The following is a 13028-nucleotide window of genomic DNA, read 5'->3' on the forward strand; positions in this document are numbered from 1 at the left end:
CACAGATTCTGCCAGAATTGCTAAGATCCTCCAGCAATTTCTGCTTTGTTTCAAAACTTCAGCATCTGTAATTCTATGTTTTATAATATTCAAGGCTATAGGCCAAGTGCTGCAAAGTGGGAGTAACAGATTTACAGTAGTTTGGTCAATACAGTCTTGATGGGCTAAAGGGCCTCTTTTGTACTTTATGAATCTATGACAACTTCTTTAGAAGTCAAATTCCTACATTTGAAAAGTTAAACAACCAACAAAACTTTCTGGCATGCAACACTGAAAGAGTCTGAATTCCTCATGGTCACTCACCTCAGAAGCCCTTTTGACAAAGTTCTGTGTTACTCTCAGCATGTGACTGTATTCAGTCAGCTCTAGATAATTTCTCTTTAGAGTCTCTTTGTTTTTTGTCACTTCTTTCAGCTCCGCTTCCAGCTGTTGAAGCTGCTCCTTTAAAGAAACAAAAACAACCACACATAAGGAAGCAGCATCTCCAGAAATACCTCGCACTATCTCCTGGACTCTGGGCATTCAAACTGTTTTAAGTCCAAACTCCACTTCATTTCACAAAGCGGACTTCCTACTCCTTGACCAGCAGGGAATCTTAGCCTTACTTTCAGAAACATCATATAATCATTGTGTATCTTTACATTATTGAAACCTTTATGAATAAATTAGGACATTAAACTGAATAGCAAGTTGTTTACGGAACAAATAAAATACTTTCAGATCTGAATGGAACAACATAGTTAGCAAATTTGCAGAGAATACCAACATTGGAGGTGTAGTGGACAGCGAAGTAGGTTACCTCAGATTACAACGAGATCTTGATCAGATGGGCCAATGGGCTGAGGAGTAGCAAATCGAGTTTAACTTAGATTAATGTGAGGTGCTACATTTTGGAAAAGCAAATCAGAGCAGGACTTGTACACTTAATGGTAAGGTCCTAGGGAGTGTTGCTGAACAATGAGACCTTTGAGTGCACGCTCCTTGTTCCTTGAAAATGGAGTTGCAGAAAGATAGCATAGTAGGATATTGAAGGCGGCGTTTGGTATGCTTTCCTCTATTGGTCAGAGTATCGAGTACAGGAGTTGGAGAGTCCAGAAATATATTGCATAGGTTTAGGGTGAGAGGTGAAAAATTTAAAAGGGACCCAAGGGGCAACTTTTTCACGCAAATGGTGGTGTGTGTATGGAATAAACTGCCAGAGGAAGTGGAGGAGGCTGATGTAATTACAACATTTAAAAGGCATTTGGATGGGTATATGATAGGAAGGGTTGAGAGAGATAAGGGCCAAGTGCTGGCAAATGGGATGAGATTAGATTGAGATATCTTGTCAGCATGGACGAGTTGGACTGAAGGGTCTGTTTCCAAAGTGTACATCTCCATGGCTCAACGTCAATACTAGCATCAGGGATAAACAGAAAGGAAAACTGTCATGTGACTTCAGCATAATCTCATTTCTTAGCATTGGTCCATTGCCTGTATATTGCAGCACTTGAGGGGCATCTCTAGGTATCTGTTAAATTAGTTAAGAGTATCTGCCTCTAATATTCTTGCACACTGAGTTCCCATTTCCCTTTCATCCGTTCTGACAGTCACTTGAAAACCATGCCCCATGAGTCATCTACCATTCTGTTAGTGTTTAAACACTCCTACCATCACTCTTTTCAGGTCCCTCCCAATTTTGAACAGCTCAATCAAATCTCCCCTCAGCCTCCTCTACTCCAAGAATGACCCCAGCCTATACAGTCTTTCTACATGGCTGCACCTTCCAGTCCTGGCAAAATCCTCACGAATCGCCATTTTGCAGCAGCAGCAGTGAAAGCGAGAACCAGGGGCTGCTGGAAAGGTAAATTTTCTATTTAAATACTTCCCTCATGGAATCAGTGGCCTCCATTTTGCAGCAGCAGCAGCGGGAGCAGCGAGAGTGAGGAGCTGAGTGGGAGCAGTCGATTGTGCTCTGGGAAGGTGAGTGAACTGATATATTTGGGCAGCGGCCGAACCAGAGACACTACACGTGTCGTGTCACCCACCGCCTCTAACTAATTGATAAGGTAAGGCTTTTCTTTTTATCATGTGCTGGTAAGTAGTGTGATTGGTAAAAAAAAATGTTTTATTTCAGGTTAAAGGTTAAGGTTTCAAGTTTAAGGTTAAAAATGGCAGGATATGTCAGACTTGTGTTATGTTCCTCTTGCTCAATGTGGGAGCTCAGGGATGCGGCTGATGTCCCTGACTCCTTCACATGCAGGAGGTGTGTCCAGCCGCAGCTCCAGAGCAGTCATGCGGTCGAACAAGAGCATCCAGGATGCTGAGGTCGTTGTGGATAGTACGTTAGTGAATTGTTCACAATGCAGATTAGGATTACTGAGGGAGAAAGAGCAGGAAGGCAGTGTAGGTGTCCCTGCAATCATCCCTCCAAAACCGTTTTGGACACTGTTGGGGGAGATGGCTCACCAGAGGAAGGCAGCAGTAGTCAGGTTCATGGCACCGTGGCTGGCTCTGGTGTAGAGAAGGGCTGCAAAAAGAGTGGAAGGCTATAGTCACAGGGGATTCAATTGTAAGGGGAGTAGAGAGGTGGTTCTGTGGTCGAAAATGAGACTCCCAAATGGTATGTTGCCTCCCACATGCACAGGTCAGGGATGTCTCAGATCGGCTGCAGGACATTCTGAAGGGAGAGGGTGAACAGCCAGCTATCATGGTGCATACAGGCACCAGAGATACAGGTTCAAAAAAAGCAGGATGAGGTCCTACAAGCAGAATTGAGGTAGTTAGGAGTCAAGTTAAAAAGTAGGACCTCAGAGATAGTAATTCTCAGGATTGCTACCAGTGCCATGTGCTAGTCACAGTAGAAATGAAAAAATAGGCAGGTTGAATGAGTGGCATGAGAGGTGGTGCAAGAGGCAGGGGCTCGATGTTTGGGACATTGGGACCAGTTCTGGGGGAGGTGGGACTATTACAAGTTGGACGGTCTATACCTGGGCCAGGCTGGGACGAAATGAGGAGGTTAGTGGGCAGTAAAGACATAGTAACTAAAGCCTTTAAGGAACTAAGTAATGAAGTCAGCGTGACTAAGGGGAAGATTAAGCAAGGAGTAAATGATGAATACAGAGGGACAGGTGGTCTGAGGTGCATTTGTTTTAATACGAGATGTGTAGCAGGTAAGGCAGCTAAACTTGGGGCTTGGATTAATACCTGGAAGTATGACAATAATGCTACTACGGAGGCTTGGTTGAGGGAAGGGCAGGATTGGCAACTAAATATCTCAGGATATCAATACTTCAGGCGGGACAGAGAGGGAAGTAAAAGGGGTGGAGGAGTTGCTTTACTGGTCAGAGAGGATATCACAGCTATGCTATGGAGGACTCGAGCAATGAGGCAATATGGGCACAGCTCAGAAATAGGAAGGGTGCTGTAACAATGTTGGAGCTCTACTCCAGGCCTCCCAACAGTGACCGTGAGATAGAGGTACAAATATGTAAACAGACTATGGAAAAATGTAGGAGCAACAGGGTGGTGGTGATGGGAGATTTTAATTTTCCCAATATTGACTGGGATTCACTTAGTGTTAGAAGTTAGATGGAGCAGAATTTGTAAGGAGCATCCAGGAAGGTTTTCTAGAGTAGTATATAAACAGTCCAACTCAGGAAGGGGCCATACTGGACCTGGTGTTGGGAATGAGCCCGGTCAGGTGGGTGAGGTTTTAGTCGGTGATTACTTTGGGAATAGTGATCACAATTCCGTTAATTTTAGAATACTCCTGGACAAAGATGACAGTGGTCCTAAACGAAAAGTGCTAAATTGGAGCAAGGCCAACTTTAGCAGAATTTAGTATGAGCTGGGAATGTGGATTGGGAGCAGCTGTTTGAAGGTAAATTACATTGGATATATGGGAGGCTTCTAAGGAGAGGTTAATTAGAATGCCGAACAGATATGCCCCTGTGAAAATGAGGGATAGAAATGGCAAGATTATGAACTGTGGATGACAGGTGAAATTGTGAGACTAGCTATGAGGAAAAAGGAAGCAGACAAAGCTTTGAAAGGATATCAGTAATGTAGGACCAATCTGAAACAAGGAATTAAGAGGGTCAAAAGCATTCATGAAATATCTTTAACAAACATGTTAAGGAAAATCCCAAAGCCTTTTATTTGTATATAAGGAGCAAGAGTGTAATTAGAGAAAGGGTTGGCCCACTCAAGGACAAAGGAGGAAAGTTATGCTCGGAGTCAGAGAAAATGGGTGAGCTTCTTAATGTCTACTTTGTGTCGGCATTCACCAAAGAGAGGGTCATGGCGAATGTTGAGTTTAGGAATAGATTCGAAACTGAAAATGTGTTGCTGGAAAAGCGCAGCAGGTCAGGCGGCTCCTTGGATGCTGCCTGACCTGCTGCGCTTTTCCAGCAACACATTTTCAGCTCTGATCTCCAACATCTGGAGTCCTCACTTTCTCCTCCTTAGGGATAGATTTTTGATTACTCGAGGTCAAAATCAGCATAAGGAGGGAGAAAGTGTTAGGTATTCTAAAAAGCATTAATGTGGCCAAGTCCCCAAGGTCAGGGTGGGATCTATCCCAGATTATGGAGGGAAGCGAAAGAGGAAATAGCTGGGGCTTTAACAGATATCTCTGCAACATCCTTGAATACGGATGAGGTCCCGGAGGACCGGAGAATTGCTAATGTTGTCCCCTTGTTTAAGAAGGATAATCTAGGTAATTACAGACCTGTGAGCCTGACGTCACTGGTAGGGAAGCTGGAGAAAATACTGAGGGATAGATCTATTTACATTTGGAAGAAAATGGGCTTATCAGTGATAAGCAGCATGGTTTTGTGCAGAGAAGGTCATGTCTTACCAAATTAATAGGATTCTTTGAGGAAGTGAAAAAGCTAATGGAAGAGAGAAGGGCTGTAGATGTCGTTTACGTGGACATTTGATAAGGTTCCCCATGGTAGGCTGATGGAGAAAGTGGAGTCGCAGGTAGGTAGGAAAGTGAAGAAGGCTGTGAAATTTGAAAGGGATTAGAAAAGATTTATAAGATTGTTGCCAGGGTTGGAGGATTTGAGCTACAGGGAGAGGTTGAATAGGCTAGACTGTTCTCCTTGAAGCATCAGAGGCTGAGGGGTGACCTTATAGAGGTTTATAAAATAACAAGGGGCATGGATAGGATAGATAAACATAGTCTTTTCCCTGAGATGGAGGAGTCATAGGATAAAGGTTTCAGGAGAGAGGGGAAAGATATAAAAGAGACGTAAGGGGCAACATTTTCACACAGAGGGTGGTATGTGTATGGAATGAGCTGCCAGAGGAAGTGCAACATTTAAAAAGGCATCTGGATGGGTATATGAATAGGAAGGGTTTGGAGGGATGTGAGCTGAGTGCTGGCAGGTGGGACTAGATTGGGTTGGGATATCTGGTCGGCATGGACGAGTTGGACCAAAGGATCTGTTTCCGTGCTGTACATCTCTATGACTCTAATTCAAGAATGAACTATACGGTAAATGGAAAAGCCCTGGGGAAAATTGATATATAGAGAGATCTGGGTGTTCAGGTCCATTGTACCCTGAAGGTGGCAACGCAGGTCGATAGAGTGGTCAAGAAGGCATATGGCATGCTTTCCTTTGTCGGATGGGATATTGAGTACAAGAGTTGGCAGGTTGTGTCACAGTTGTGCATAGGACTTCAGTTTGGCCACATCTGGAATACTGCATACAGTTCTGGTCCCCAGATTACCAAAAGGATGTGGATGATTTGGAGAGGGTGCAGAGGAGGTTCACCAGGATGTTGCCTGGTATAGAGGGCACTAGCTATGAAGAGAGGTTGAGTACATTGGGACTATTTTCATTAGAAAGACAGAAGTTATGGGGGGGGACTTGATTGAGGTCTCCAACATCATGAGGTATAGACAGGGTAGATAGCAAGGAGCTTTTTCACCAGAGTGGGGGCCTCAGTTACAAAGATGTACGAGTTCAAGGTGAGAGGGGAAGCATTTAAGGGAAATATGCATGAAAATGTCTTTACACAGAGGGTGGTTAGTACCTGTAATGCATTGCCAGCGGAGGTGGTAGAGGCAGGCACGATAGCATCATTTAAGATGTATCTAGACAGATACATGAATGGGCAGGGAGCAGAGGGATACAGATCCTTAGAAAGGAGGCGACAGGTTTAGGGAGAGGATCTGGATCGGCACAGGCTTGGAGGGCCAAAGAGTCTGTTTCTGTGATGTAATTTTCTTTGTAAATCCTCTGCACCCTCTTACTGTGGTGACCAGAACTACATACAGTACTCAAGTTATCACTAAAACTTTGAAGGATTCTTCAGTAATAAAAGCAACAAATAGAGATGTTAAAGACATCAGGGAAATGGGGCCCATGTGAGGAAATGATGGTAAGGTAGAACATCAGCTGAATACCTCGAGGGGCTGAATGGCCTACAGCTCTCTTATTTTCTAAGTTGCTATAAAGCAAGTTCTTTATAAAGTTATTCATGTACATTACACAAGGACAATGATAATATAATTTGTTGATAAATAAGGAACATTATAAAACTGCAGGAAACAAGGGAAACATGTGGACAGGTCGTCAAAAGGAACAGTTAGGTAGCAACTGCTGTTAAACATTCAGAAATGTGACGGAGGAGAGTTAAAAAAGGACACAGAAAAAGGGATACAGATACAGAGAGCTTTAAAAGGTAAAAATTCAAAAGGACTATTTAAATATAATGAAAGGAGTGACTTATAGGACAAGTTAAGAGCATGTGGGATTTAGAGTCGAAAAGCACAGATCAGGCAGCATCCCAGGAGCAGGAAAGTCAACTCTCCTACTCCTCAGTTGCTGCCTGACTGGCTGTGCTTTTCCAGAGCCACACTTTTCAACTCTGACTCTCCAGCATCTGCAGCCCTCACTTTCTCCTAGGATGTGGGATTTATTCAGGACATCAGCAGGGATGCAGATACAATACAATTAAATGGTCAGAATGGGAATTATGAAGAAAGACTCCAAAAAATTAGCTTTTTCCCAATGGATAATTAAGGAAGCTTTATTTGAGGCTTTTTGTAAGATTTTAAAAGCCTGAATGGGGGAAATGTGTCCAATGACTGGGAAATGTTAACAATGAGACATAGACAGGGCATTACGTTCAAACCCTCACCGACTTTTCATTATCTTAATTTTTATTGTTTTATTAATTTTGAATTTAGAGCTGGAAATTATTTGTGGACTTTGGGACAGCTTGTGTAAAAGGAAAAGAACAGACCAAACAAGCTTTGTTTGTTTGTAAGGCCAGGCTTGGAGGTTAATTGTACACTGTTTCTTTATTAAAAGAATTCTAACAGACATTGCGACCCTGGGATGGGTACTGTGTTTAAACAAACAGCAACAGTTGGCTACTAACAGCACTTGGAATTGGTTCCAGCAAGTCTGGAAAAGACTCTTATGTTCAAGCAGAATGGTACTTGAGGCTGTGGGAAGTGTTGATCAGTTGATCAGGGTGGAACTTAATTAAAGTTTTCTTTCGAACTATGTTTTCTGTGAGATGGTTCTGGGCTGCTACTGAGACAGTAAGAAGATTTGAAAGCTCCCCGCCTAATCTCCCACACTGGCTGCCAGAAGCCCAAGGAGAGGAAAGTTGAGTTAGAAGTGGCGCTGCTTTATCTAGGTGAACTGAGGAGGTGACCCTGATCAACATTTCAGAAAAACAACCCAGAAGTCCACAGCTATGTTTGGGAAACAATGCATCATAAAAGAAAGCCATTTAAGTAAACTGGCCAGTCTTGTTATTTTCCCCGGGGGGGGGGGGGGGGGGGAGTCCAGGTCTATGGGGGCATAGGTTTAGGGCGAGAGGGGAAAGATATAAAAGAGACCTAAGGGGCAACCTTTTCACGCTGAGGGTGGTACATGTATGGAATGAGCTGCCATAGGAAGTGGTGGAGGCTGGTACAATTGCAACATTTAAGAGGCATTTGGATGGGTATATGAATAGGAAGGGTTTGGAGGGATATGGGCCGGGTGCTGGAACTAGATTGGGTTGGGATATCTGGTCGGCATGGACGCGTTGGACCGAAGGGTCTATTTCCATGCTGTACATCTCTATGACTCTATAACAAGTTGATGGAGTAGGCAGATAGGTGACATGTGAAGTTCAATACAGATGCTGGCAAATGGGACAAGGTCAGATTTGGACGTCTGGTTGGCTTAGATGAATTGGACGGAAGGGTCTGTTTCCTTGCTGTATGACTACGACTTTCAGGGTGAAGTGATACATTTTTGGTCAAAAGACCATGGAGAAATGGGATAAAAAGAAGGTACTTTTCTAAAGGGGTTGCATGAGCAGAGAGACCTGGATGTATGTGTACCTCTAAATCATTAAAGAAGGCAGGACAGTTGGAGACAACATGAAGGTAAATGAAGCATATAGTATTCTTGCAATTATTAATCAGGGCATTGAGTCCAATCACAGGCAGGGACGTCATGTTGAACTTGTATAACATACTCAAATAAAAGTGAAATATTATGTATGCTGGAAATCTGAAATTCAAACAAAGTGCTGGAGAAACGCAGGAGGTCTGGTAGCATCTGTGGAGAGAGAAACTCAGTTAACATCTCAAATCTGATAGACTCTTTTTCAGATTGAGATACTACTTAAACTTTAGCTGAAATTGTGTGCACAGTCTTGGACTATAGGAAGAATATGAATGCATGTTCAAAATGGAGAGGATGTTTACAAGAACAGTTCCCCAGGGACAAGAAACCAGAATTCTGAACAGAAATCAGAGGCTGAGGCTGTTTCTGAACAGAAATCACAGGCTGGGACTGTTTTCTTTGGATAGGAGAAGGAAAAGAGGAAATTTGATGGAAATTTTCAAAATCATGAGAGGCATGGACAAAGTAAAAAGGGAGAAACCATTCCCATTCATAACACGGATCAAAAATGAGAGGACACAGATATAAAGTGATTTCCAAAAAGAGTGAGTGAGGGGGGGGAGACATGATGAATTTGCATATACCAAATTCAGAGAGTTTGGAATACACTTCCTGGAAGTGTGGTGAAGGCAGGTTCAGTTCAGATATTAAAGAGGAAATGCAAATGCACAGTTTGAGAAAAAGGGAGGATGGTATCAAGACATGATGCTCATTTGATAAAAATGAAGATGACACAATGGGCTGAATGGTCTCTTTCTACAGAATTACTGAATTGTTATGGTGCAAAGATTTTGCAAAAGGAGAATAAAATGTCATCATTCTGACCACCATCCTCAATGCTGCTGGCTACAGAAGGGAAGTCTCATAACTGTGAGCACCAGGTGCTGTTTACTAACACCAATGGACCAGTGGCCCCACATCTCTGTTTCCTCTTGACTTGACTGAGTTGCCAAACAAAAGTGAGAGATGGAATAAACAGTACATTGTCAGCAGTTCACCCACAAAGCACCATATCCAATCAGAACTTACTTGTATTTTTAAAACATGCTTCGGCAGAGGTGCAACAGGATTTACATCACTGTCCATCAGAGAGATATCAGCTTTCTTAATTTCTTGCAGCAAATAGCCTGAAATAAAGGAGGAAATAATTAGTCTTCTAACATGACCACAACTTATGGAGCTGGGCCAGAGCGCAGCAGACCATTCGAATCCAGAGGGAAGTACTGCATCCCACTTGGTCAGGGATAGAGAAAGCAGAAATTATCCTAGGCCTGTGCTGACTGCACTGCCAAATACACAGCTCTCTGAAAGGGTGAAATGAGTGTGAGTGTGAGTGTGAGTGTGAGTGTGGCCATCCCAAGGGTATGGCCAAGCACAAATAAATACACGGTCTTCACGAGCAATAGGCAGTGCTGTGCATTTAGTCCAGTTTAATTTAATGTCAGCAATATGGTACTGATCAAGAACACAGAGCATGTAATAACATTAGACTTTCTGAAGAATTCATAAACTTATAACAAAAGAGCCTTTACAGCAGCAGCTGTTGAATCATCTTACTTACTTTATCACCATGACAACATGGATAAGGAGAAAAAGCACATGTTCAAATTAAACAGGAACTGAAAATGTTCCTAGAATCTCTTTTCTCAACTCTGCCCATAACTAATCAATTCTAAATCACATTGCAGCTCATTCAAAAGCAGTGTCTAAGTGAAAAAACATGAAGAATTCAATTCGGCCAAGATCCTGTTTGTCTTCCACCAAAAACTAAATCCAATTAGAAAGAAGAACCGAACTATGAAAATGCTCAGATCAAAGAGAAAGCTAGTTTCCAATCCCAGGGCACTTGGGCACACCAGCCAACAATAACCGCATTGTTTAGTTCATGGCCCATAGACCTGGAGGCTCTGGTGGTTTGACTGAATATCAAAACACTATTTAAACATGATGAGAGCTTCTGACTCAACCAGCCAGTTCCAGACCCTGTCCATCAGCTGATTGAAAATACTGGTCCTTAACTCTCCTTTTATCCTTCTACCCCGTACCTTAAAATGAGTGACCCCTAGCTATTGACCCTGCTACTGCTGGAAAAAAGTGCTTTTCAAACCAGCCCATCTCTATCCCACAAAATATTGTGCACCTCTCCTCTCAACCTTCACTGCTCCAGGGTGAACATCCTCAGTCTATACAATCTTTCTTCATAGCTTAGATCTCATAGCCCAGTGAATCTCCTCTGAATGCTCTCCAGTGCAATCACATCCCTCCTGTAGTGACCAGAACTGCACACAATACTCCAGCCATGGCCTAACCAGCTTTTTGTACAATCCCAGCATAACCTCACTACTCTTGTATTTCATGCCCCTGCTAATAAAGGCAAGTATCCCATATGCCTTCTTCACCGCCTTAACTACCTTCAAGGAGTCATGGATATGTTCTTCCCTCAGAAGGAAGTGAATCTATTGCATTCTTTACTAAAGGGGCTATCGAATCAGGGATTTGGAGAATATTGAAGGCTGAGATAGACAGAATTGCAATCAGTAAGAGTTATGGAGATATGGCAGGTAAGTGGGGTTGAGGATTATTAGACGAGTCAGGATCTCATTGAATGGTGGAGGAGCCATGATGGGCCAAATGGCCTACTTCTGCTCCTGCCTTATGGTCATACAGAATGGAAGCCAAACACTGACAAAGCTAGCTCGCATGGTCTGATCATGCTAATACAGAGAAATGCAGCTCAGTTAGACACCAATAAATTCCTGTGATAAGGACAGTCTTTCAACAGCTTATCATCCAGCCCAGAATGCTAACCATAACCCTATTGCAAGTCTTTTCTTGTCCATAAACATACTAAGGGAAGGAAGAGGAGAACATGGCTGACCAGGGAAGTCAGGGACAACATAAAAGCCAAAGAAAAATGCTGTGAAGATTAGTGGGAAACCTTTAAATATCAGCAGAGGAGAATGAAAAAGAGCAATAAGGGAGCAGAAGATGAAATATGAGAGTAAGCTGGCTAATAATCTAAAAGATGATTTTTTTGTAAGATATCTAAAAAATAATGATCACACAACCCCAGGTTATAGTCCAACAGGTTTAACTGGAAGCACTAGCTTTCGGAGCAACGCTCCTTCATCAGGGGGTTGCCCCTGAAGGAGCGTCATTCTAAAAGCTAGTGCTTCCAGTTAAACCTGTTGGGACTATAACCTGGTGTTGTGGGATTTTTAACTGTACACCCCAGTCCAACACCGGCATCTCCAAATCATTAAAAAATAATAGAGAGACAAGAGTGGATGCTAGACCGCTGGAAAATGAGGCTGGAGAGGTAGTGATGGGGAAGAAAGAAACGGCAGAGGAACTGAATAGGTACTTCGCATCAGTTTTGCATAATCGAAGAAACCAATAGCATACTAGAATTTTAAAAGATTCAGGGCACAGGGGTTGTGTGTAGTGGCCATCACTGAGGTGGTGCTGGGGAAGCTGAAATGATCTGAAGATGGATAAATCACCCGGACCAGATGGACAGAATTGTAATCAGCAAGGGACGCAAAAGTTATCGGGAAAAGGCAGAAAAGTGAAGTTGAGGATTATGAGTGAAGATGAAGATTAGTCAGTATCTCATTGAATGGCCAGAAAGAGATTGTAGAGGCATTGATGATCTTTCAGGAATTACTGGAGTCAGGAAGGGTCCCAGAGGATTCGAAAATGGCTAATGTAACATCCCCTTTTTAAGAAGGGCAGAAGATTAGAAACTATAGGTTTGTTAGCCTAACCTCAAACGTTGGCAAGATTTGACAGAAGCCGTTATTAAAGGTGAGACCACAGAATTCTTGAAGTGCATTGTAAAGTAAGGCTGAGTCAGCACTGCTTCGTCAAGGGGAGGTCATGCCTGATGAATATGTTAGAGTTTTTGAGGAGGTAATGAGCAAGTTAGAAAAAGGAGAGCCAGTGGATTTTCAGAACGACTTTGACAAGGTACCGCACAAGAGGCAGCTAAATAATATAAGACCTCATGTTGCTAGAGGCAAGGTAGCTGCATGGATAGAGGATTGGCTGACAGGCCAAGGCAGAGGGTAGGGATAAACAAGTCTTTTTCATGATGGCAACCGGTGAGTAATGGAGTTCCACGAGGCCCAGCGTTGGGACCACAACTATTCACGTTGTACATCAACGATCTGGAAGAAGGAACCAAGGACATTGTTGCTAAGTTTATAGATGACACAAAGATAGGTGGATGGACGGGTAGTGTTGTGGAAGCAGGGAGGATGCAGAAGGACTTGGACAGGATAGAAGAGTGGGGAAAGAAGTGGAACACAATGTGGGAAAGTGTGAGGTAATGCACTTTGTGGGAAGAATAGAGCTGTAGACTATTTTTCAAATGGGGAGAAGGTAAGGACTGCAGATGCTGGAGATCAGAGTCGAGAGTGTCTTGCTGGAAAAGCACAGCAGGTCAGGCAGCATCCGAGAAGTTTATGCCCAAAACTTAAATTCTCCTGCTCCTCGGATGCTGCCTGACCTGCTGTTTTTTCCAGCAACACATTCTCGACTATTCTCCAAAAGGGAGAAGTTTCAGAAATATGAAGCACAAAGGAACTTGGGAATCCTGGTTCAGGATTCTCATAAGGTTAA

General features: G+C 43.0%; 1 protein-coding gene across 3 annotated transcripts in view; it reads right to left on the minus strand.

Moving 5' to 3' along the window:
* The window catches only part of LOC132826993 (V-type proton ATPase 116 kDa subunit a 2-like), a 90080-nt gene that overhangs the window by 60234 nt on the left and 16818 nt on the right, over nucleotides 1-13028 (minus strand). For all 3 annotated transcript variants that reach the window (XM_060843307.1, XM_060843306.1, XM_060843308.1), the window contains exons 3-4: nucleotides 9435-9532; nucleotides 304-441 (exon numbers count right to left, since the gene is read on the minus strand). In XM_060843307.1, the coding sequence (XP_060699290.1) occupies nucleotides 304-441; nucleotides 9435-9532 (236 nt within the window). The remainder of the gene's footprint in view (nucleotides 1-303; nucleotides 442-9434; nucleotides 9533-13028) is intronic.

The sequence above is a fragment of the Hemiscyllium ocellatum genome, chromosome 24, assembly GCF_020745735.1.
Source record: "Hemiscyllium ocellatum isolate sHemOce1 chromosome 24, sHemOce1.pat.X.cur, whole genome shotgun sequence".
NCBI classification, from domain to species: domain Eukaryota; kingdom Metazoa; phylum Chordata; class Chondrichthyes; order Orectolobiformes; family Hemiscylliidae; genus Hemiscyllium; species Hemiscyllium ocellatum.